At 41.3% G+C, this 26389-nt stretch overlaps 1 protein-coding gene across 2 annotated transcripts in view; it reads left to right on the plus strand.

The window, feature by feature from the left end:
* The window catches only part of LOC136709923 (leucine-rich repeat-containing protein 49), a 58132-nt gene extending 37091 nt beyond the window's left edge, over positions 1–21041 (plus strand). For both annotated transcript variants that reach the window (XM_066685510.1, XM_066685511.1), the window contains exons 14-18: positions 11157–11391; positions 12804–12989; positions 13374–13483; positions 17623–17776; positions 20001–21041. In XM_066685510.1, coding sequence (XP_066541607.1) covers positions 11157–11391; positions 12804–12989; positions 13374–13483; positions 17623–17776; positions 20001–20216 — 901 coding nt within the window. In that variant the 3' untranslated portion in view covers positions 20217–21041. The remainder of the gene's footprint in view (positions 1–11156; positions 11392–12803; positions 12990–13373; positions 13484–17622; positions 17777–20000) is intronic.
* Positions 21042–26389: the final 5348 nt, after the last annotated feature.

Consider the following 26389-nt stretch of genomic DNA (forward strand, 5'->3'; position numbering starts at 1 on the left):
TGGAGACTCATAAACGCATACGGCCCCTGTCTACTCACTGTGCATGACATGTCTCATCCTACACATAGGTTATGAGATGTGCCTTAGGTAGGGAGCTCCATTCGGAGTCTTCTTGATCAATCATCTCTATAAGAGGTGGTGTTTAGGGGGCGTGTTTAGGCCATTAGCACACATTAAGTAGACTTGTTTGGGCATCTGCTTCAGTGTAGCTAATATTTACATCTTTTTCAGGTCTGTCTGTCATACAAGTGGTGTTTACTGTCTGAGTCTAAGGGTGTTACAAGGCTAACAGAAGCTTCTCATGAGACAGTTGAATCCCCACCAAATCTTTTTAAACTGCTGCTAACAGTTGCATTAATGACCCCTTCTGAATTTGCAGACCATCTTTGTGTGAATTGAATCATTAAAATTGATGTCACGTTATGAAAGCTGTGGTCGATTAGCATGTCGTACTGAGCAGGAGGAAATGGCTTACAGCAGACTGTTTCTCTGTCTCCTTTCCATTGTTTTGTTTTAGGGCGTTTGGTTCAGAAAGTGAGGTTCAAGGCCACTGTTCATCCATCACGGGTGATCACTGTACATGGTATGTGATAAACTACAGTGTGAGCTCTGGGGGGTGTTTCCAGGACAGGGTAGACGTGTCAGTGAGATTTATCTGTGTGTTGCTGTTCGCTGCACAACTTTAGGGTTGGAGTTTGGTTTGTTTAACAGTAGTGGGCAAAGATAAGGCCTGTCTCTCAGTGCCTGGCACAGCATCCAGGACACCTGATCTTAGACACCACCCTGACTGTCGCTTAGCATGAGCATGTAGGGCAACACAAATAACCTCAAGTTGGGTGCATTTTCTGCTTCTCAAGTAATAGCAAACAGTGATGGCGAGGTCTGAACTTTAATGCAATTGTTTTACATGTTATATGTATAAATCAAATCAAATTTATTTATATAGCGCTTTTCACAACTGATGTTGTCACAAAGCAGCTTCACAGAATTCCAGTAAGACAAGATTTGACATGAAATGTAAAGACAAATGTAAAACCCTCAAGTGAGCAAGCCAGGGGCGACAGTGGCAAGGAAAAACTCCCCCAGCTGAGGAAGAAACCTTGGAAGGAACCAAGGCTCACAAGGGGTGACCCATCCTCCTCTGGTCAATCTACTGGTGATGATAGTTAGTAGTCCATGAGAACTTCAGTGTAGGGACAGCTTCAAGGCACTTGGTGGTTGCTGGAGCGTGGGCAGCTGGTCTGAAGCGTGGAGGAGGATCTCGACAGTCATCCATCAGTGTCCAGACAGACAGGTGGGCAGTCGTTTACTCGGAAAGATGTAAAGGGATGGAATTAGTTTTGAACTGTTTTGTGTTTGTAAAGTAGAAAATATGAAAATTTCCAGAGTGTGGCTAATGACTCCGGCAGATCTGACTATGACAGCATTAACTAAAAGGAGAGAACCAGGAGGACACACAGACACGGGAGCATCCTAAAACACTGGCATCCCTCCGCTCCACCGTCAACAAACCTGAGTGATCGCGAGAAGCGGCGGGACGACAGCACCAGCGTCTCAGTATACTATAATTCCCTGTGTCCATGGACCCCCCGGATCTGCCGCCTTTATCTATGGGGGAGCATTAGCTACCAAATGATAAACTAAACAAATGAGTTTTTAGCCTACATTTGAAGATTGCGACTGTGTCTGAGTCCCGAACATTTTCTGGAAGATCATTCCAGAGTTGGGGGGCTTTATAAGAAAAGGCTCTTCCCCCAGCTGAGGCCTTCTGAATTCTGGGAACATTTAAAAATCCAGTATTCTGTGATCTGAGTGAACGTGGGGGCTCATAATAGGAAATTGTATCTTGAAGATATTCAGGAGCAAGCCCATGTAGAGCTTTATATGTTAATAACAAAATTTTGTAGTCAATGCGGAATTTAACAGGCAGCCAATGAAGTGATGATAAAACTGGGCTGATATGTTCAAATTTTCTAGTTTTAGTGAGGACCCTAGCTGCAGCATTTTGAACTAGTTGAAGTTTTCTTAAATTGCTGCTGGTGCATCCTGACAGTAGTGCGTTACAGTAGTCAAGCCTTAAAGTAATAAAGGCATGTACTAATGTTTCTGCGTCCTGAAGGGATAAGGCATTTCTAATCTTAGCAATATTGCGAAGATGTAAAAAAAAGCTGTCCTAGTGATACTACCTATGTGTTGATCAAATGATAAATCCGGGTCAATTATGACACCAAGATTTTTTGCTGCTGAACCAGGTTTAACTGGAAAGTTAGCTAGATTTAAAATTAAGTCTGATAATTTATTTCTTGTCACTTTTGGACCCAAAAGCAGGACCTCTGTTTTGTTGCTGTTTAGGAGGAGGAAGTTACGCAACATCCAGCCTTTCACGTCTTTTACACAGTCCTCTATTTTCTTTAATCTGTGTTTGTCATCGGGCTTGGCTGAAATATACAATTGTGTGTCGTCTGCGTAACAGTGAAAGTTAATGTCATGGTTTCTTATAACTGTGCCTAGCGGTAACATGTATAATGTAAATAATAATGGTCCTAAAATAGAGCCTTGTGGAATTCCAAATCTTACTTTAGAATAATTTGAATTTAGATTGTTTACTTTTACGAATTGATAACGTTCCGTTAAGTAAGATTTAAACCATAATAGGGCTGTCCCTGTGATTCCAACCATGTTTTCTAACCTTTCTATGAGAATATTGTGGTCTATTGTATCGAAGGCTGCGCTTAGGTCAAGAAGCACCAACAGGGATACGTGGCCTTGATCAGAGGCAAGAAGAAGATCATTTGTTATCTTGACTAGAGCTGTCTCTGTACTATGATGTTGCCTGAATCCAGATTGGAATTTTTCATATATATGATTCTTATGTAGATATGAACTAAGTTGTTGGGCCACAGCTTTTTCTAAGATCTTAGACAGAAATGGCTAATTAGAAATAGGCCTGTAATTAGACAGTGTACTAGCATCAAGATTTGGTTTCTTGATCATAGGTTTAATAACTGCTAGTTTAAAAGCTTTGGGTACATGGCCCAGACTAAGTGATGAGTTTACTATAGTTAAAAGAGGATCAATAATAGCTGGTAGTACTTCTTTGAGCAACTTTGTGGGAATTGCATCAAGTGTGCAAGTTGTACAGTTTGCGGAGGTGATAATCTTCTCTAGTTCTAATTGTGGGAGTGGGCAAAAGGTTTCAAGTCTTTCTTTTACAGTTATATTATGTTTTATTTCATTCACATCAGGTGGCAGCCAGGATGGATTTGATCCTGTGGCTAGAGTTTGTTGTCTAATATTCTCAATTTTATTATTAAAAAAGTCCATAAAATCTTTACTGGTGAGAGTTGCTGGAATTAGTTGTTCAGAACCTGCTTGATTTTTTGTAATTCTAGAAAACACACTAAACAGTGCTCTCGGATTATTTTTATTATGGGAGATCAGCGAGGCCAGATATGCTGAGCGAGCTTTAGTGAGGGCATTTCTATACTCTATAAGGCTGTCCTTCCAGGCAGAATGGAACACTTCAAGCTTGGTTGATCGCCATTTCCGCTCTAGTTTTTGTAATGTTTGTTTTAAAGTACGGGTCTTATCGTTATACCATGGTGCGAGCTTTTTCTGTCTTATACTTTTATGTTTAAGTGGTGCTACCTTTTCTAAAGTAGATCGACAGGTATTTTCTAGGTAATCAGTTAGTACATCTAGGTCCATTGGGTCTGATGGAGTTGGAACTGGGGTCGATAGTTCTGGTAGGTTTTCTATAAATTGTAGGGCGGTAGATGGTTTTATTATACGCCTTGTAGAATAGCGAGGGTTCTTACATATATTATGGATAAAACGTAGCTCATATGAAATTAAGTAATGATCGGAGATTGCTGAGGATTGCGGTAAGATATTAATTTTGTCAATGTTAAGACCTAGTGTCAGAACTAAGTCTAAAGTGTGGCTGCAGTAGTGTGTAGGCCCTGTTACATTTTGAGTAATACCAATAGAGTCTAAGATTGAGGTAAATGCCTTTTTTAGTGGGTCACTTTCCTTCTCAAAATGTATATTGAAATCTCCTACAATTATAACTTTATGATTGCACACCGCTAGGTTTGTAGCAAAATCGCTGAATTCTTTCAGAAATTCTAAGTAAGGCCCTGGTGGTCTGTAAATGTTGCATAATAAAAATGCGTCCTTTTTTGTGACCGGATTTGTAATAATAGTGGAGAGAACCTCAAAAGAAGAGAAGGTGTCACATTGTTTAAGACTAATTTCTAGGGTATTTTGGTAAATTACACATACTCCACCTCCTTTGCCTGATATTCTTGGGCTATGTGCATAATTATAGCCTAGGGGGGTGGCTTCATTTAGTGCTAAATATTCATTTGGTTTAACCCCCATTTCCGTGAGACAGAAAACATTGAATTTATGATCACTTATAATATCATTTACGATGAGTGCTTTTGAGTTTAGTGATCTTATGTTGAGTAACCCAAATTTTAGTTCTGAGGTGTTGCTGCTAGGTGTTGTGTATGATTTAATATTGATTAGGTTGCTGAAACAGGCTGATTTTGTTTTTCTACTTTTACATTTAGTTCGGGGGAAAGACACAGTCTCAATACAGTTGAACCTGGGTGACGTCTCAAGACAGTTCGCAGACGGTCGGTTTAGCCTGTCTGTCTGTCTGCGGCCTGGTCCCGGCTCTGGATTGTCAGCAGCTATCTACACTACTCTGCTGACTAACTAAAAGACTATGTGCTATACTGCAAGAAAGTAAGGCAGCACCCTCCCGCGTGGGGTGGATACCATCCCTACCTATAAGACCAGGCTTGCCCTCAAAACGTAACCAATTGTCTATAAAGCCCACTTGATTTTCGGAACACCACTTGGACATCCAGCAGTTTAACGCCCAAAGTCTGCTGTAAGCTTCGTCGCCACGCCGCATTGGTATGGGGCCAGAGCAGATTACGGCATCGGACATCGTCTGGGCCAGTTTAATCACCTCTCTAATATTACCCTTAGTTACCTCAGACTGCCGCAGACGAATATCATTGGCCCCTACATGAATGACTACCCTCGAATATCTCCTATTAGCTAACAGTCTAAAGTTGCCACTAATATCTGGCGCTCTGGCTCCCGATAAACAGCTAACTGTTACTGCTGGCGCCCCTAAAGGAGTAGCTAATTGTATATTGTAATTGTATACATGAAAATAAGTCTTAATGTAATAAAAAAAATGTTTTTAATTGTAATTTAAAGTTCAAACATTCTCCCACTTTTGTCATTTAATGGTAATAGTTGCTTAGTATTAAAACAGACATTTTTTATTTTATAAAAACAAACAAACATTCATTCATTATCTGTAACCGCTTATCCAGTTCAGGGTCACAGTGGGTCCAGAACCTACCTGGAATCATTGGGCGCAAGGCGGGAATACACCCTGGAGGGTGCGCCAGTCCTTCACAGGGCAACACACACATTCACTCACACTTTTGAGTCGCCAATCCACCTACCAAAGTGTGTTTTTGGACTGTGGGAGGAAACCGGAGCACCCGGAGGAAACCCACACGGACACAGGGAGAACACACCAACTCCTCACTGACAGTCACCCGGAGCGGGAATCAAACTCACAACCTCCAGGCCCCTGGAGCTGTATGACTGCAACACTACCTGCTGCACCACCGTGCCGCCCCCAACAAACAAACAATAAACCCTAAAATATAAAAGTTTGAAAATGGCGAACGAGAAAAACTTCGTTAGGAGTTCCATTAAATGATAAGCACTGCAAATGCATTTGCATCTATTTTTCTGTTCTTGGTAAAATTAATTTTGGGTTAAATGATTTTGAAGTTTGCAATCGTGAATGTAGCAGTGCCCACATGAAGATTAAAAATTAGGAAATGCAAGTTTGGCTGGAAGATTTATGTCAAATGCAAAAGGACTTGCTAAACACACAGTTTCCATTCATATATATAAAAAGTGAAATACCCAAAAGGAAAGATAATGGGAGACACATGAAGAAGAATAAGATCAGAAGAATGAGGATAACCTTCATATGAAGTGTTTGAATCTGTAACAAACAACAGGGAAAGTCTTTTGTGAAAATGGATGTAGTCACTGGATGTAATCCCCATAGAGAAAGTGTAGTGTAGATCCAGGGGTTATGAATGGGATATGAAGGGTGTGCTGTATTATGAACTTCAAGAACCGGGTGAAGCTGTTAATGCTGATTGCTTTAGCCCTCACATTGCTAAGTCTGTCAAGGAAACATCATTGACGCTTGGCTGGGAAGTTCTGGAGCACCTGACGTATAGTTCACACACAGCCCCTTCCCAATATCATTTGTATACTTTCAAACATCTTTAAGAAGATGACTTCATTGCACCAAAATAAGCAACTTCCTTCCCTGTTAGAATTCATAAGCTGCCTGAAAGATGGTGTAAGGTGATGGATAACAACAGAGAATATTTTGATGATTAATTGTAATGTTTTCTCACAAATAAACAGTTATATATATTTTTTATTATTAAAAAATGTATTTGTACACCTTTAACATTTCACTGCAGTATGTTATTCGGTTTAACTGTGGCTTGATGTCCACGTGAGTACGTGAAACAACACAAAGAGAGTGACAAAATGTGTGTGTGAGAGACATGTTTTCTGAAGCCACTTGTCCCTCTACTCTTAAATTACACATTCCAGGCTCCAGACAAAAGAGAATTAATGTCTCCTCCCTATCCTTCTCTCTCTCTCACACGCTACATAGCTTCACTGAACGCGACCTCTTTCACGGCTTGTTTTGGTGAGAGGGACATTTGCATTGAGACATTTATTTACTTAATAGTTCACGAGATTTGGGATCAAATGGTTTCCAAAGCCTAGAAATGATTATGGAAATCTAACCTCATCTTTTGCTTTGATATTTATCTGATTTCATTGTCATTTTACAACTGTGGGTTTTACTCTCTCTCTCTCTCTCTCTCTCTCTCTCTCTCTCTCTCTCTCTCTCTCTCTCTCTCTCTCTCTCTCTCTCTCTCTCTGTGTCTTCTCTTTGAATACATAGAGTCACCTGGAGAGGATAGGATTTGTTTTGGAGCACAATGGCTGCCTTGTAACACCTCTCTCCATTCCCATTCTTGCTCCTTTCCACCCCATTTTTGCTATGGGATTCCCTGTATGCCTCTAGATTTACCTTTGCATCTCACCTCTATAGAATTCAGCCACAGTCTGTCGACGCAGGATGTGAAATGTGAATAGGCTTATTTGGCTTTTTTTCTGCTGAGTTTTTAGGGTTAAAAGCCGGTCAGTGTGTATCCGATCCGCTGGCATGCGAGTGTCGCGAGGCAGGGTGGTCCCAGGTCACTGACAACCCGCCCGGATACCAAGCCTTCCTGAGACTCGCCCTTATCCTCCACTCTCACGGCTTCCTTATCAGCAAGACTAGGGAGTTCGGGGCAGCCAAGAACAGGAGCCAATTAGGCCACAGTGGATGGATGCTGGTTGTATCCTAATGCAGACCCTTTGCCCTGTTTTTTGGGCCAGGCTTAGCTATCATCCTCCATGTCTTTATCCTATTGAAACACATGTAAACAGAATCAGGGCTTTGTTTGAGGTTCTCCAATCAGCATGTACGCTAATGGATCAGGCAGGTGGGGGATTTGGCAGTGTACCATATAGTTTGGGAGTGTTGTAAGGACTGTTACTCATCTTGTCTGATGATTTAAGTGTTAATTTAAGTCTAATGGATGAGGTAAAAGTTTCCACTGCTTGACAGCTATCAGTGGAAGTCATTAGTCAATGATAGATGGGAAAATGTACTTATTATTAAAATCACAGATTTCTCAGAAGAAAAAAAAAATCTCCCCATCGTGGTTTTCATTCAGGTCTGCATCTTTTAAGGTGGAAGATTATGTTTGAGTAAGACACATACTATAGCTTGAAAGTGGTTAAAGTTTAACTTATCTGTAAGTTTTTATTCACTGTTTGAATTACCACAGAAACTAATTTGCAAAAAACTGTTAAATTCCGTAGTCTGTGTTTACTTTCATGTAGTTAGCGGTCTCCTGAATTGAGTCAGGTCCAAATTAAGTAATATGTAACAGCAAAAATACGTCAATATAACCCACCTATGGAGTAGAAATAGCGCAACATCATCTTTTTTCATGTTTTCAACATTTTTCAGTCTCTCCTAAATCCAAATGCCTCCAGTCATTTCGAGGCCGTTGCTCAGCCAGCAATCAGAGAGAAAATGCCTAAGCCGTTTTGGACAGAAACACTTTTCCCCAGGGCTGCGTACCAAAGACAAAGCTTTTTCCAGTGTGCAAACAAAGGGGTGAGCTAGCAAATTGTGAAGAAACATTCTGTGAATTTCATGAATTTTTTTCAGATTAAAATCTCAAATATCGCATTTAATATAACCACCCCATATTTGGCATCCCATTTTTGTGTAAACATAATCACTAATGGAAGTCATCTTCACTCTTGTCTAAAATAGATCACTCACTGGAATTGATAGCATAGTGGATTATCTGTAAGCGCTTCTCCAATTCAGAGTCTCAGTGGAACTGTGTGACAGTGACACTACCTGTTGCGCCACCGTGCCGCCCGTAAGGTGTAATTGTGATTCAAAATTCATATAGTAGTTTTATGCTAACTGTTGCATTTTATTACAACATGATAATTGTCATTTTATCCAATAATATATAAACTAAAAATGAATTAAGCTGGAAATAGCAAGCAAGAAGAATTGATTGATTCCTGGATGAGTTCCATCAAGAAAAAATTGCTGCAAAAGCATGTGGATCAATTTGTCTTTATATTGGGGATAATATTATATCCAAAATTACCTGTAAGTTTGGTTTAGATGATTTAAAGGTGGTAATTTTTTAATAATTCTTTTTTTTTACTTTGTTTATTTATTTATGTATTATAAAATAAAATGGCAGTTGTCTTTTTAATACTTTTTAATACAACTGTTACCATAAAATGTCCAGAGTGGGAGAATCTTTGAAATTTGACTTACAGTTATACATTACACAAAAAAAGCTTTAAACGTATTTGTACACCTAATACATTCATTACAAAATGTGAATGGCTCTGGAGAAAAGCATTAAAGTATCACTTTTTTTAAGTCCAGGCTCCAGACAAAAAAAAATCTTAGTGACTAACTTTCTTTGAGCCTCCTTGAAATGGATGTATTGCAGTCCCACAAGGATGTCTGTTCTGTCCTAATGCGGACCCATTACCTTGCTCTTTGGGCCTGGGTTTAACTCCCATACTCAGTGCTTTTATCCTATTAAAACACATGTAAACAAATGCACTGCTTTGTTAGGGCCTCTCCGATTAACATCTACGCTAATGGATCATGCAGCTAGGGGATTTGGCAGTGTACCATGTAGGCACTCAGCGCTGTAAGTAGTGGTACAGTACCTCTGTTTTTACATCTGTAGGAACACAGTTGCTTCTGTGTGAGAGCTCATTGTGTCCTGACTCTTACTGCTTCTGCATCCATATGGTTTGCTTTAAGGATACCACTGCTGTATGAGTTCTGAACATGATATAGACTGGCAGGGTTATTAATGTTAATTTATTTCCTACAGGGCAAATACCTCAGCATTCTCATACAGACTCTGGTTGAATTTGATTCATTGTGATTTCACTTTGTGGGTTCTCCCTGTGTCTGCATGGGTCTCCTCCGGGTGCTCTGGTTTCCTCCCACGGTCCAAAAACACATGTTGGTAGGTGGATTGGCAACTCTAAAGTGTCCATAAGTGTGAGTGTGTGTGTGAGTGTGTGTGTGGTGTGTGTGTGTGTTGCCCTGTGAAGGACTGGTGCCCCCTCCAGGGTGTATTCCTTCCTTGTGCCAAATGATTCCCGGTAGGCTTTGGACCCACCACGACCCTGAACTGGATAAACGGTTACAGATAATGAATAAATGAATGATTTTACTTTGTAGTATGTATATTCATCCAGTCATTTATAAATTATATAACAACCTCATTAAAGAGGCACATGAACACAAGAAGGGAAGAAAAGGAAGTCCAGCACCACAGGGACTTTCAGACACAGCTGCAGAATAAAAACAAAAAATACAGCAAGGGCAGGAATCACAAGAATAAAATGGAGAAGGGAGAGAGGGAGAGAAAGAAGTGTCAAATATGATACAAATATGAGTATGAAGAATGCTGGTGTAAAGATTGCGTCATTGGGGGTGGGGGGGGTTGCATGTTGAAAATACAAACCCGTTTCCAGGAGAGCAAATATCAGCCACTGATTTTGGAGGAACAGAAAAGTTTGAAAATGGCATAGCTGGCCAGCAAACAGGCACTTGTGGTTAAGCACACCACTACAGATGATTTCTCAGCAAACTCAAGCTCAAATCACACATATTTAGAGGATAAAGCTTCATACCTGCAGTGAGCATAAAGTAGAGCGAAAGGTCTTGTGAGTCTGTTTTTTTAGGTTCCTTCTTCTCTCATTGAACCCAGACTCAGCGCTAAACTCACAACTACTGTGGGCTGCCGGGCTTGTGTTTTTTCCCCACCTATTTTCAGACAATTAAAACCAGTTAGTGAGGTCCCAGAGCGCCCACTTCCTGTGGCTCTTTTAAATGCACATGAATGAACTCTGGCCTTGTATTTAAAGACACAAATTTCATAATTTAGTATTCCCCTTATTTTGAGATACTAGAAATTTTTTTCAAAACCGCGGTATACATTATTGACGTTATACTGCTGCCCAACACTATGTCAGAGCTAACATTTCTTCATTAAACTTGCAATAAATTTCAATTAAAGAGGACATAACATAAAAGCTAACTTTCTTTGGTGCATGTGCACATTCATGTTGGGATCCACATACTTTGAACTAATACAACATAGTAATTTTGTTGTGGTTTGGCTAAATCTGTTAAAGAGGGTTAAAACAAGCTATTCTTATTTTGTTCTGTTCCTTACATAGGTTACAGTAGACATATGCTAAGACCATCCTCTCAGCATCTCCAATCACAGCGCTGGACCCATGAGAAAAGGCAGGGTTACAGTGTGAGAAAATGCGTGACCAGAACAGAGACATTAGAAAACAAGAATGTAGAAATCAGAAAACCATAAAAACTTCATTTGTGGAAAATTTGTAATTCATGTATTTATCCCATATGCTCTGCGTGTTGTTTACAGACTCCAGGAAGCAGGGGGCACCAGTGTGCAGAGTCTCTCTTTATCAGAGAGCCATGTGGCCGAGCTGGACGGGGAGACTGTGCGTCTGTTTGGCCCTGGGGCCTTGGAGGCGCTGGAGAGAGGCTGGGGAGTGCAGACAGCCAGCACAGTCACCACCATCGCCTTCCGTTACATCCAGTTTGACAACATAGTCCCCACTCTGCCGCGTATTCGCCTCAAATTCCCCAATCTTACGGTAAGCCTGATTCCACCAGACACAGGGGTCTCAATCCTGGTCCTGTAGTACACCCACAGCCAAATCTATCTGGCTTTTGGCACTTAAAACCTATTTGTGTGGGCCAGACATTGGCCAAATGTCAATGTGGCCCAGATATGGTTCACACACACCTGACACCTGGCCCAACTAGTAGACTTGTGGATGAGTTGACGTAGTCAAACTCATCTTGAGTCAATGCCATTATTCAACACTAAATGTGGGCCACAAGAGAGCAGCAGATGTGCCACATTTGGGCCAAAAATCCAATGCTATCTGGGTAAGGACTAACCTTGAAAAATAGGCTTTTTCTTCACATGCTATACACTTCTTGACACGATAAACAGAACACTGACAAAAAACATTTTCATGATAAAGAGAAAAGTGAGGAGTTTGGTGTGTTCTCCCTGTGTCTGCGTGGGTTTCCTCCGGGTGCTCCGGTTTCCTCCCATGGTCCAAAAACACACGTTGGTAGATGGATTGGCGACTCAAAAGTGTCCATAGGTGTGAGTGAACATATGTGTGTGTGTTGCCCTATGAAGGACTGGCGCCCCCTCCAGGGTGTATTCCTGTCTTGCGCCCAATGATTCCAGGTAGACTCCGGACCCACCGCAACCCTGAACTGGATAAGCGCTTACAGACAATGAATAAATGAAGATAAAGAAACATTGCAGTGCAACTAGTGAACTATTCACACTATATTATTTCAGTCTATGACATTTCAAATAATAAGACCAACACAAAACAACAATCTACTTTTAGAATATTTGACAAGTTTGATGCTGTTTGCAAACATTTATTCATATACTTATAAATTTACACTTCATTTGTCCAGCAAAAATCTCATTAAATATGCCTTCCTTTAACATAACAGTCAGCTCAAGGTTATGCTTTTGTCTTCTTAGCAGTTCACATAAAGAAACGTCAGTGGATTGAGCTTTAAATCTCAATACCTGTCTATTAATAGTCTATGAAACCAGAGAAGACCTGTCTTTTTAAGACGCCTATTATTTAAAAATGAGGAAATTTGTCATTATGCACTAAATACCCAAAGGCCCACCAGGGTTGGTGCCTTAATGAGTAGAAGGATGTGTTTACGAGCCTATAATCAATATAAATTGGAGACTAACATGACTGTGAGCTTGAGGTTCTTTATGAATACAGCCCTGGGGCTGTATTACAAGAAGAGCTTATTACCTGTTTCCTAACTGGAATCATGATAAGATTATGAGCTTAGCAAATGTTGTTCAGTAATATTTTACTGCTCTTTATATAGATTTCAGAATAAGGGTGTTTCTGTAATACTGCCCTTGTATACTGCAGCTTGTATATGTATTGTATGTATTTGTTTAGCTGAGATTAATTATAATTCCTTTCCATTTTCTTCTCTTTAGCACCTGATCTTCATGGAAACTCATATAACCCGACTGCTGCAGTTGGCCGCTCTAGCGCAGGTCAGGCGATTGGAACAGGTCACGATTCACCCAGAAGGGAACCCTGTGGTCAGCTTGACGCTGTGGAGAGCCTTCCTCATCTACAGACTGAACCACCTCAATCTGCAGAGGATCAATGGCACAGAGGTACACACCTCCCAAGCATCCAGTAAATAGATGAACTGTTATTGATTATATGCTGTAAGTTAGTGAATTAAGATCATTGCAACAGCCCTAGTCAATTGTGAACACTTACAGCTGGGATTACATGAGGAGACAGAAGGATTTATGCGCAGAAGATCTGTAGTTACTTCTCCAAGATGTTTGGAACAACCTCCAGAGGCAGTGGGTGGTCGCACAGCAGTTTACTTGATTTAGATTTCTCTTTTGTTAATTCACTTGGCTTTTTGTTAATTGATGAAAATAGATTATGAAAGCTTCTGCTTTGCAGCATTTCTTCCACAGTTTTCTTTTGACAGCACTGTATTCACCTTAAACTTAATATGTCTTCTTATTCTTTGTGTGTATCAGGTGACCTTAAACGATGTCATGGCCTCTGAACGTCTCTTTGGAACTCTGGGACATGTCGCTTCCACCGAAACTCCTCGGTGTCGACTATTGCTTCTACTAGAGGAATCTAGGTGTGTGTGTGTGTGTGTGTCTGTGTGCTGGTGGGGGTGTATGTGCATGTCCATGCTGGAGAGACACATGTCAATCACCTGTACCTTATTGAGAATCAGTTTAATAACTTAAGTGTAATGTAATGTGAAAGCTAGTATAGGGGCTCTGCCTGTGTCTGTCTCTGCATATATGCAAGTGATTTTATACTTGTGCATGCAGCAGAAAATAAATATGGCATGCTTATAGGGTCTGGAAGCATACAGTGGGATCCAAATGTCTAGTTTTATGATTTGTTAATGTTAAACTTCGAAGCCTACAAAGAAAAGTTAAAGGACGTTAAATCAAGAAGATACATCCAAGATTCTGCACTATTTTTAAATCTCTATTCAACTTTAAGGGCATTTGTAGCACTGATCATGTTAAAGCTTGTCTACAAATACATTTAATTAACCTATCAGAGGTTATTACACAAAGATGACGAGTGCTTCTGGCTTGTGTGTACACTGTCATTAAAGAAGTAAAGGAGGACGAGTACTAAGAAATGGTGAAATTCATGTAAATATTTCAGAATTGTTATTTGTTATTTATATTTTGCAAGAAACATTTACTTAAATTAGATGCAAAACAGATTGTTGCTTGTGCTCTCAGGCTTGGACTCCTCTAAATCTAACAAACTGAGTATTTGAAAATGTGCATGCTTGTATCTGAGGACGACATGCTGTGGGGCAGGGTGGTACCTGCCTGGCATCATCAGGCATTCTTCAAGCCAGCCAAAACCACTTCAGCTCTGACTACAACTGTCAACCACTGAGACTTCACTGAGAACATCTGCTTATTGGACTGATAGAGCCAAGACCCAGTCATCACCACAGCAGCATCTTAAACTTATGCTCACTCTCCTGGAGCTTCACAGTCCAGCAAACAATTGCCCCAATGGTCAGACTTAACAGAATCTATCACACCCAAACTCAGAGACCTCCGAATTAGGAATATCTGAGATTAAAACCTAAGGCACCAGTTACACAGCACTGTTGAACTGACCACTGTAAATGAGCTAATAAATGAAGCAGTCAACTCAGCCCAATTCAAATACATTTTACAAATACAAGTCCTGAAACCTTATAACATTTTTCGCTATACAGGAGGTCCTCGGGTTACGTCAGTCCCGAGTTACAAGGTTTCGTGGTTACGACACATCTCCCATTTACTGTATAAAGCCTTGTTTCGACTTAAGTGCTTTTGCGTCGTAAACGTGGTAACGCGAACTTCGTGTTTGGTGTGCGCGGTGGAAGAGTACACGGTTGCGCGGCTCGAGGCCGAGGTGTTTTTTGATAATTACTGTGTTAGGATAGGTGTTAGGATAGGATAAGTGCTTACAGTATGTTATTTACGTACAGTATGTACGTATGTTCCGACTTACACAGAAACGGATCAATGTCATAAGTCGAGGACCCCCTGTATATGTAAATCCTTTTAATGTTTTAAAGCAGATTTACACCCTCGGTTTTGCATGTGTGTGCATAAATGTGGTGGTGTCGGTGCTATTGGGGGTGGGGTGGATGGGGGGCGATTGATAGGGGTGGAGAAGGGGTGGCCGATATGGCCCTAAAATAATATCACGATATTTAAACTACAAGGGCGGCACGGTGGTGCAGCAGGTAGTGTTGCAGTCACACAGCTCCAGGGACCTGGAGGTTGTGGGTTCGATTCCCGCTCCGGGTGACTGTCTGTGAGGAGTTGGTGTGTTCTCCCCGTGTCCGCGTGGGTTTCCTCCGGGTGCTCCGGTTTCCACAGTCCAAAAACACACGTTGCAGGTGGATTGGCGACTCAAAAGTGTCCGTAGGTGTGACTGTGTGAGTGAATGTGTGTGTGTCTGTGTTGCCCTGTGAAGGACTGGCGTCCCCTCCAGGGTGTATTCCCGCCTTGCGCCCAATGATTCCAGGTAGGCTCTGGACCCCCCGCGACCCTAAATTGGATAAGTGGTTTTAGATAATGGATGGATATTTTATTTCCAAACCACCTCCACACAACAAAAAAGTCACTCGTCTTTTTGAGGAAATTTTTGAACGCAGAGCAGATTTCTACCATACCTGTCATTGTGCCTAAATGAGTTTGGAAATGAATGTACGACATATGTGTAACTGCATTACGTTAACATATGAGAATATCATGATAATAACGATATTTATTTATTTTTATTGTTTAAAAATATTTTGGAATATTATTGCACACGATACGATATGGCACAACCCTAGGGCGGAGTCTTTGATAGTAGGAGGGTGAGGACAAGAAGGAGAGCATCGTTATTAGCCATTGCACTTATTAGATGCACAGTAAACGTGGACAAGGTTAAAAATCCAGCTTATCTCAATGTCAAATCCACAAACACTTTGCATATATCAGTCAGTCTACAGTAGTTTAGTCCCACTTATTGCTGTCGAATTGCAGTGGAGTGTTGTTCCTCCAAACTGTAGCAGCGTTATATTGGTGGAACACATGGGAAAACAAATGTTGTGCTGTTAATGGCTGGATGATTGTAACCATCGAAATATTTTATCTGTCACAGAACAGTCCATCAGGATTCACATATTTCAGGTTTACCGCAGCAATAAAAATATTCTAAGGGAAATTTTACACATAAAAATATGTGTAAAATTGTCAGGGTCTGGAATTTTTTTTCTTTCATTTTAATCAACACCAGTGTGAGCTTAATAAAGTCACCTAACCCTGAGCAGTTTTCTAAAATAACAGTTTAGCCCACACCAAAGGCCATGAAGCAGAGGCCATTTCCTCTGCACTGTGTAAATAATTGAAAATTTGGGGTAAATTATTGATTGTGTGTAAATAATTGAAACCATAAAAGGGTCTTTAGACCTGTAGACTAAGTAGTGAAGGCTGAAATCTATTGATGGGAGGGACCCTTGATAGAGTGGCAAGAAGATGAGGAGGTGGTTTCTGTATAACGCAATATGTTATAATGTGTACCCTACAATGCAGAAATGGATTATAATCCTTATTTTTCATCAGCTGAGAAAATCAGAACAAAAAAATTAATATTTCAGATGTGGACATTAAGGGGTTTAACTGGTATCTTGAGAAACATGCCACATTCCTGGCTCCAGGTCCATTCGTCCATCCACCAGTGAACTGCATGTAACAGAAAACAGACTTTGAATAATGGCTGTATATTATATAAGCGGTATATGGTCAGTTCCTGAGATAGGTGGGCTTAAGGTGGTAATGTGGCACTGACATCTGTAAAAAGAGGATACATGGGTTTGGGTGTAGGTGTGTGTGAGTCACTGAGACATTTTTATTGCGTTGGCAGGCAGCTCAGCGTGAATGTGTGAACATGGCCTGGTGATGGCAGGCCAGTGCTTGTTCAAGGCAGCTGCCACTTTTCAGCCCTTACAGCACTCTATAAAGTGTGTGTGTGTGTGTGTGTGTGTGTGTGTGTGTACGAGATGGAGAGTTAGCCTCTGTTCAGGATTACCCAAACACTTCAGGCGGTTGGCTGAGGCTCCAGTAGGGAATTCTTAGTATGAAAGAGTTTCTCCATGAGCTGCTCACAGGTATTCCAGCTCTAGAGTGAGGTAATATAGACACTGAAATGTTAAGTCCCTTTCACACATGCATTCCGGAATTTACCCAGAGAGGTTGTGTGTGTGTGAACGCGAACACTCGCAACATTTGTTGCAAACTTTACGCAGACTTTGTCCCAGTAGCCCCCAGCCCCTGTCACGGGCATCAGCAAGATAACCCAGAAATGCTCCTGAGTTCACCGGAAAGGACTGTCTGTGTGAATGCAAAATCCCATGACATATATCCCAAACTTTACACAGACTTTATCCTCCTAGTGCCCCACTGTGAGAATGCACCTGACACCGAAAATCTCCCCCGGTGTGCTGCATGTGTGTGAGGACCACTCCAGGACATCTCTGGACCTGATACTCGAGAGTTTCTGTGGAGATTCTCCAGAGTTCAAATGTGAAAGGGTGTTTAGAGAGTTAGTGTACTAAAGCTACAAGGCTAGTCACCAACTCATTTTAGTACACTACAACCCAAAATAATCCCCCCACCTCTCTTCTTCTCTCTCTCTCTCTCTCTCTCTCTCTCTCTCTCTCTCTCTCTCTCTCTCTCTCTCTCTCTCTCTCTGTAGGAAGAGGCAGTTACAGTTTCTGTTGGAGGGGAGGGGACGTAGGGCTGGTTTGAGTCCAGAGGAGCTGAAGGAAAACGGGAAGCTATTGGGAGAGAGCATGAGCCGAGCACTCTTTAACTATCCCAGCAGAGACTGCAGCTCCGACAGCCCTGAGGTTATACTCTTAACATATTTCAGCACACCGCACTATACACTCATTGGACACTTTAATATATACACCTTCCACATACCAATTTATCAGGTGCACTTTGTAGTGAAGTGGATTCCTATATAATTTGATAGCTCTTTTTATTTTGTTTATCTATTCAATAAAGTTCTTAAAAACTATTCAGAACTAGACGTTCAGCATTCAATCTCTGTGAACAATTTAGCTTCTGCAGCCCTATTGGATTTGTAGTGGTATGTTATGCCACTTTTCCATTGCATAGTACCTACTCGACTAGGCTTGGCTCACCTTACTTTTCCATGGTGGGTTTTGCACTACTACCACTCCCCTGTAAATAATAGTCTGTGGGCTTTGAAAACCACAACAAACACAGCAGTAGTTAGACTGTTTACTCATTCAGTTGTTGTTGTAGTTGTTGTTGTTTGGGACTGAACACGGGTCTGCACCCCAGTTCTCACATATCAGCAGAGTAACTGTCTCTGGAGCTTTTCATCAGCCACTGATAAAAGGAGCATCTGAACCTATTCAAAAGACCATGGTGATAAGTTTACAAGCTGCCATGTGATCTCTGCTGTACCTTGGAGATTATAGTTTGCTAGTTTGTGCTGGAGATCTGAATTTCATGGTGACTGACAAGTCTCTTTAGCCAATCAACACTCAGAAAAGTTTACACATCACATTTAGTCCCTACTCTTTTAGCTTGGAACCGGCAATGAGCAGAGACAAAAAAATTTACTGGTTTCAAGTTCCTTGTACCAGATTTGCCAAGTGGAAAAACAAAAAAACAAGCTGAGCCTAGTAGATACCATGCAGTGGAAAAGCGCCACTAGTGGTAAGGTAAAGGTTGTGAACATAAACAACCATTTGGCATTTAAATTAATCAAACCTGATAAATGTATTAAATAAAAATAAACTATACATTACAGATATACAGTGGAACCTCTACTAACGAACTTTCCAAGATACGAACCGGGCATTTGAATATTTTTTTGCCTCCACCAACGAACCATGACTCTATAAACGAACCCGAGCCTCCGCCAAGCCAGCGGCTGGAAATGGCCACTGACCCCAATAGGCGAGTCTCCCAGCGCCCAGACTTGAGTGAGCTTTTAAGATTAGCAAATTGTCGTTTTAGCATTAGTGTAAATAGTATAGTATCTATGCTTCGTCTCCCCACATTCACCCGCCTACTCTCCGTTATTCCACCCACCCCCCACCTCCCGTCATACAGCCAGTGCCTGTGTTACTCCTCCAGCCAGTCGTCACGTCTTCAAGGTAGCGATGTGTAACCACATAAAACTTTATTATTTCTTTTTTATTACTGTTTCCACTGTATTTCTCTTTTATTTTTAGTAATGCTTCATGTATTTTTTTTACAAATTTGAGAGTGTTGTAAACATATATCAGTGCAAAAAGGGTGACTTTCGCGGTGGGCTGGAACACATTAACTGCTTTTCCATTATTTTAAATGGGGAAAATTGACTCGAGAAATTTTTCTACTTACGAACCGGGTCACGGAATGGATCAAGTTCGTAGGTAGAAGTTCCACTGTATATTTTATATTTTTTCATTGGGTATGGTATATTGTGATGTCATTGGAGGAGGAGTAATGAGACTGAGTCATTACTGTGTTTTTAAGCAAGCCTCAAAATGGCATGAGGAAAGGAAGCATAGGATTAAGCGGCAATTTGGGCTTGGGGTATAGCCAGGTTCAGGGACACTACAGACATCTTTCTGCGCCGCTTTGAGCCCCCAAAACTGACAGATCATCTACTCATCAAGTCCACACACACAAACACACACACACACAAACACACATGACAAAGCCCCCAAAGAACATAGTTACACCCCTAAATTAACCCCTTAAACTAACGAAATGCTTCCGCCACAATTTTTACTAAACCAGTTTTCCCCATGGTGGATTCTACCCCTACCACATTTTGGGATTGCCCCTGATTTAACACATTTGGTCTAACCAATCAGGGCCCTTTTCCCCAAAACCATCTTAACAGGTAGAGAGTGTTTGACATACTGCTTGCTTTACCAGTTAACACATTAAAACCTTTTGGAAAGTCAAGTTTTTAACAAGCCCTTCCTGAGTTAGAGTGAGTGTGTCATCCTCTAGTAATCACTGCACTTAAACAAAGTACTAAAATTGATTTACTCTGTTCTTCCTGGGCCTGGTGGTCTCTCTGTGGTGGGGGACCCTCAGGAAGGTGGAGGTGAGGTGCTGGAACGTGGGCCGATGGTGGAGCAGTATCTGAAGGAGCTGGTGCAGCAAGCGTCCATCACCAGCCTGAAGGGGGAAGCTCTGCAAAAGCTGTGGCCTGCTGTCTTTGTGGAGATGGTGAGGGACTGTGTGCTGGAAATGAGGGACACTCCCACCTACAGACGGACCTGTCTCCACTCGCTCACTCACAACAAGTGAGAGAGATAGAGAGTGAAATAGAGGGAGAGGAGGAAATGATGGGACGGAAACCTCCTAGAGAGGAATGAAAGTACGGCTCCACAAGCAGCCGCATGCACACCGGGGATGAACAACAACAACAACAACATTCCCTCCATTTTCCCTCTCTGCCTTCTCACTGTTTCTTGTCTTCAGTCTCTTCCCCACGTTCACAGTCTCCTGTGGAGACTTTTGATCTCAGCTGGTCAGATGTGCAGATTTGAATCTGGATTCGGACTCACCCTGGAGATGTTCCTTCAGGCGTATGGCTGAGAGATGGACAGATATAATCTTCTACAACACTGTTCTACCTGAATGAAAGACTCCTCTGGCTGAGAGAGAGCTGCACCTGATTGAATGCGAATGATCCTCAGAAACAGATAAGGTGATGCCTGTGATGTTATTAAACCCTTCATCCATTCACTTCAACTGTACCAGAACAGCACTCTTAATAAAGCAGGCTGTTGCACGGTGCTCTGGTCTTCCTAGTGGTGCTCCGAATATTGGTCATTGGTCAGTTCCTGGACAAATATCCTAACATACGTCAATTCCTGAATGAAGAAACACTACCATAAGTCAGTTCCTGGACAAATACACTAAGACAGGTTAGTTTCTGGACAATTAATGCTTACATAGGTCACCTTTATCTCAATGTTACTAAGATAGGTCAGTTCCTGGATTAATTGTTCACTCTCATGTCTCTTAGAAAGACTGGAACTACAGTTTTTTTTATCCATTTTAGCATCTTCACTTCTTCTCTATAAGCCTTATGCTGCTGGACTTTTAGTCTTCTTGCACATTTTGTTTGTTCTGTATTTTATGAGTTATTAAAAGAGAATGAGAACTTTGTTATTGTTGACTATGTCACTTCTCTTCTTAAGGTCGTATTACCAGGTGTCTACTCAACTTTAATGCCTGGTAAAAGTTGAAAAGCTTTTCTCTTTATGTACAGTTTCATAAGAAATTTCTAAATGTATAATTATTATGTGAGGACTGGACATTTTTAAGAGGAACAGTTTTATCTAAAAACAGGCTTTCTACATTTTTTTAAATTACACATACACATAAGTAAGGTTTTAGTTTGCCACGATTATGTTCTATGGAAATTGCAGGGCTTTCATCTTTACAAGCATAATTACAGGACTGTCACTAGCTGGAAACAGGACTACTTTAGCTGACTGCTCCAGGTGAAGTCCATGGCTCTATTAGAAAGTGATGAAAATAGTCACAGACCACCACTCCAGACCACAAGGTGATTCCAGCAGCCACAGGTCAGTACTAAAAATAACAAAGCAGCTGTAAATGTGAACCCAGTTTGGTGGTGCTGCACGCTGTGTTGCTGCTACACAGGTTCTGGGCCTGTGAGGAGTGTGGTGAGTTCTCCCTGTGTCTGATTGGGTGTCCTCCGGGTGTTCTGCTTTCCCAAACAGTCTAAATATATATGTTGGTTTGTATGCTGTTGGGAGGCCTGAGTGACTGGGTGAGTGTGTGAAATTGTCAAATGTCTCTACACTCCACTTATAATCAGTGACCTCAGCTATGTTAAGGTGCATGAATTGAAAATACATGGGATGCTTTAGAGCAGCTGCAAATGATTCTTAATGTCACCATGTCCATTGTCAAGACTCTGCCAGAGGGCTTTGTTTCCCAGCAAAGCACTGTTCTCTGGAGTGACAGAGCTCCATTGAATACATTTGAGATAAGCTAAAGTGGTCTTTGTGATACTGAATTAATAATCCAGCATCTGTGCCTGGCCTCTCTGATGTTTATGTGGCTAAATGCCATCAAATCTTCACAGGAAGTGCTCAATGTCTGATGAATGAAGCATTCGCTGACATGAAGCATTCACAGAACAGTAGAAGCTGCAGCAAGTGGGTGACAATTTACATATTAATACCATTACAATCTATCTCTCTTCTCTCTCTCACACACACACACACACACTCTTGCCTCCCTTGCAGCAGGGTTGGAGGCCCACTATATGGACAAATGTATTGGGACATTTACACATTGCACCTACAGTAGCTTTCTACAGAATTCTGTTGGAATTTTTGCCCATTCACCCAGAAGAGTGTTTGTAAAGTCAGATACTATAATCTAGGATAAGAGACCCTTGCATGCAAACTCTGTTCTAATTCATCCCACAGGTGTTCAATGGGGTTGAGGTCAAGACTCTGTGGGGGACAGTCAAGTTCTCCCACTCCAGACTCACCCAGTCATGCCTTTATGAACCTTGCATTGTGCACTGGGGCACAGTCATGCTGGAACTGAAAAGGCCCTTTTCTAAACAGTTCCCACAAAGTTTATAAGCATACAATTGTCCAAAATATCTGGATATATTTATACATTCCGATTTACCTTCATTGGAATTAAGGTTAGGTCAATCCCTGAAAAACAACCCCGTATTATTGCCCCTTTACAGTTGGCAGATTGTAGCCAGACAGGTAACATTCTCCTGATTAATACTAAAGGAGGTTTGGAACTCTGCATTTATTGAGTCAGCAGAATGCTGGCTTCTTATTTCGCACTGTGTGTCTCAGCACTCAGCGACTACACTCTGTAAATTTACATGGTCTGCCAATTTTTGGCCGAGTTGCTGTGGTTTCGAAATGCTTCCACTGCACAATCATTAATTCATTTATTCATTGTCTGTAAGCGCTTATCCAGTTCAGGGTCACGGTGGGTGGTGGTCTGGAGCCTACTTGGAATCATTGTGCGCAAGGCAGGACCACACACCCTGGAGGGGGCACCAGTCTTTCACAGGGCAACACACATTTACACACACGCCTACCAACATGTGTTTTTGGATCACCGGAGGAAATCAGAGCACCTGGAGGAAACCCTGGACACAGGGAGAATACACCAAACTCCTCACAGAGCAGGAGTGACTGTGACAATACCTGCTGTACCACCAGGCCACACCACTTTACAATAATACCACTCACAGCTGACTGTGATATATCCAGTGCTTTTTCCCATATAGTGTACATGTTTTTGATGAGTGGTACATCACTATATTGCTGTCAGTACCACCATAGCCCTGTTTAGTGTCTGTCATCAGTATGGTTTAATTAATATCGCTTGGCCATGAAACTGTCACGCGATTTTAAATGCTGCTGTCAAAGCTCCGTAGCTCTAATCCCGAAAATCCCTTGATAGCAATGCAGGAAAAATCCCTGGGGCCAGTTCTGACTCCTGGTAAAGCTGGAAAACATGTACAGTGACTAGAGATTGACATGGTGAGTATTTTATGAAGGAAAAAGTCAACAAGACTTGATGTTCTTTTATTTTCTTCATCACTAATTTTACAGGCTACAGTGTCTTGTCTGTACAGTGGAGTAAAGCCCAAGAGCCTCAGACCACTACCAAGAACCACTCAATCAAGTGTACAAATATATTATACTTTTTGTTTGTGTTAGATATAATCTTAAATAATAATTCAAACATCCTCATGCTCTTTTGTCATTTTATGGTAACTTGTGTAGTATTAAAAAATGACAATTTTAATTTTATTCAACAAAAAATAACCTAAACATAAATTAGTTTGGGGCGGCACGGTGGCGCAGCAGGTTAGTGTCACACAGCTCCAGGGACCTTTGGAGCTTTGGAGAAGAGAAAAAGAGATTCAGTGCGACTGAGGTTAGTGGAACACTGAACAATCACTGGGTTAGGAACCCATACCTTGTATCTACATTTGTTGTCGATTTTATCAGCTCCACTGACCACACAGGAGCACTTTGTAGTTCTACATTTACAGACTGTAGTCCAATCTGTTTGTCTGGATACATTCTTATACCCATTTCACCCTGTTCTTCAAGGTTCAGGACCACCACAATGCAGGTATGAATAGGCAGGTGGATCTTCTCAGCGCTGCAGAGACACTGAGGTGATGGTTGTAGTGTGTTAGTGTGTTTTGCGCTGATATGAGTGGATAAGACACAGCAGTGCCGCACAGTTTGTGTTGGTCGTTCTGTAGTCCGTCATATTCCACCATATTCTCTCTCCCTTTTACTTTTTTCTTACCATTTACTGATTCTTCTTTTCTTTCTTTCATTTCTCTATTTATTTTCTTTATTTTTCTTTCATACCTAATTTTGTTTTCCATTTTCTTTCTTCCCTCGCCCTCAATTTTTCTTTCCTCACTTTCAGTTTCTTTCTCTTTGTCTGTTTCTTTCTTTCAAACTTACCTCCCTCTTCCTCTTTTCATTATTTCACTGCACTCTCTCTCTCTCTCTCTCTCTCTCTCTCTCTCTCTCTCTCTCTCTCACCAGGTGGCGCACTCTTCAGTTTAGACTCAATTCATTCCTCTGTATTAACTTTTTGGAACTGTACTCTCTCTCTCTCTCTCTCACGCACACACACACACACACACACACGCACCTCGTTTCTCATGGAGCTGGAGCTCTTCTCGTGGCAGCTGCTGATAAACTGAGAGGAGTATGGAGGGGAGGGAGGGCTGCTGTTGGGGTGTTTGGTGGTCGTGGATCTCTCCTTTAATCCTCCGGGGGATAAATGAAGGGTTTCTGCATTGATGCCAGTGGAGCACGCGCACAGTGAGGTGAGGTGAGGCTTTATTGTTGTAAGTGAATGACTAGAAGTGTCTTGTAGAAGAGATTTCTCTGTTCTGCGCTGCAGTGGCGCTGGGTTCTTGTTATAAATCTGCCCTTAGGTTCCACTCCGCTGTTTAACTCTAGTGTGACTTTGGATAAAAGGTTATATGTTGCAAGAGAGTTCAAAAACAGTCAATCAATCATGGGTCAGATCTGTATATGACAGTTATATACTGCTTTACAGATGCTCAGTTTTTCGTTGGCTCTCGTCAATGTGTTATTTCTTAAACTCAAGATAAAGTCTTGTACAGGTAAATGGGTCCAAACAAGGGGAAATAAACCACGTTTTTAAAATGTCTGCCAGATTACATGATTTAGACGTAAAAAAAAAATCGGAAGTTACAGTCTGACAGCAGGAATTCTAGATGGGTTTTAATCCATGAATTTGTAATGTATTTTACAGTGTGAATCTGTAATGTTAAATTTGGCAGTAGTAATTTGGGAAGGATTTTAAAGCAGCACTGTGTAGTATTTGTACTGTAAAATTACAGCTTCAAAATCATTGTGATGCTTCTCTGACCTAGAGCTGCTCTGGGCTCAACAACGCAGAATCTGCCCTATGTCATTTTTGGAAGAGGGTAGGAAACCAGCTCCCCTCCCTCTGCCCCATCCCATTGATTTAAGGACAGTGCTGTAAAAGTGAATTACACAATGCACTGTAGGAGCCCAGGAGCAAAAATACCAAATCTCACCTAGTGTTGCTTATATAAATGTTTATATGGAGGGATCCCAGTAAACAAAGAACGTCCCTGGACGTTCAAAATCGGTCTGAAAGTAGTCTGTCCGTCAAGGACATATTTTAAACGTCAATGGACGTCCAAAATCCCTCTTAATAAGTTAGTTAAGTGGTGACCAATCGATAACGTCAGTGGACGTCCAAAACGCGTTTTATACAAGTAATTTATTTCGGGACCAATTAATAACGTCAATGGACGTCCAAAATACGTCTAATAGTCGTCTTTTCAATGTCTGTGCTTTGACGTCTTTTCAACTTTCATTTTCAACCTTAAGAGAACGTTGATTAGACGCCAGTAATTACGTTATTTCAACGTTGAATCAACGACTAAATGTTTACTGGGATTGTAATCCAGCGTGAATCTGTGGTGAATTACAAAATATAAACCTAATGCTTGTGATTCAGTTCCAATTCAATATGGATATTCAGGGTGATCTCCACAGTGAACCATGCTGAATTATTTTGTTTGCATCTCATTTATTGCATTTTAAAGAATTTAAATAAGGGGTGGAATTCCCCTGTAAAACTTGGGAATTTATGTGGGCCCTTTAGGAACAGGCAAGACTTCCCTCTTCCCTCGTGCTGTTTTGCTCTTTCAGCTCATTCCTCCAGTGCCACCACGCACTGACACCTCCACAGCCTTTAATTTACGACTCTCTCTCTCTCTCTCTCTCTCTCTCTCTCTCTCTCTCTCTCTCTCTCTCTCTCTCTCTCTCTCTCTCGCTCTCTCAGTGCCCAGTGTTGGGTTTTCAGATCTTGATGAGACTTATCCTGCAGAGCTGAGTTCAGAGTTAAAAAAATAAATAAAT

Source organism: Hoplias malabaricus, chromosome 11, assembly GCF_029633855.1.
Source record: "Hoplias malabaricus isolate fHopMal1 chromosome 11, fHopMal1.hap1, whole genome shotgun sequence".
Classification (NCBI taxonomy): Eukaryota; Metazoa; Chordata; class Actinopteri; order Characiformes; family Erythrinidae; genus Hoplias; species Hoplias malabaricus.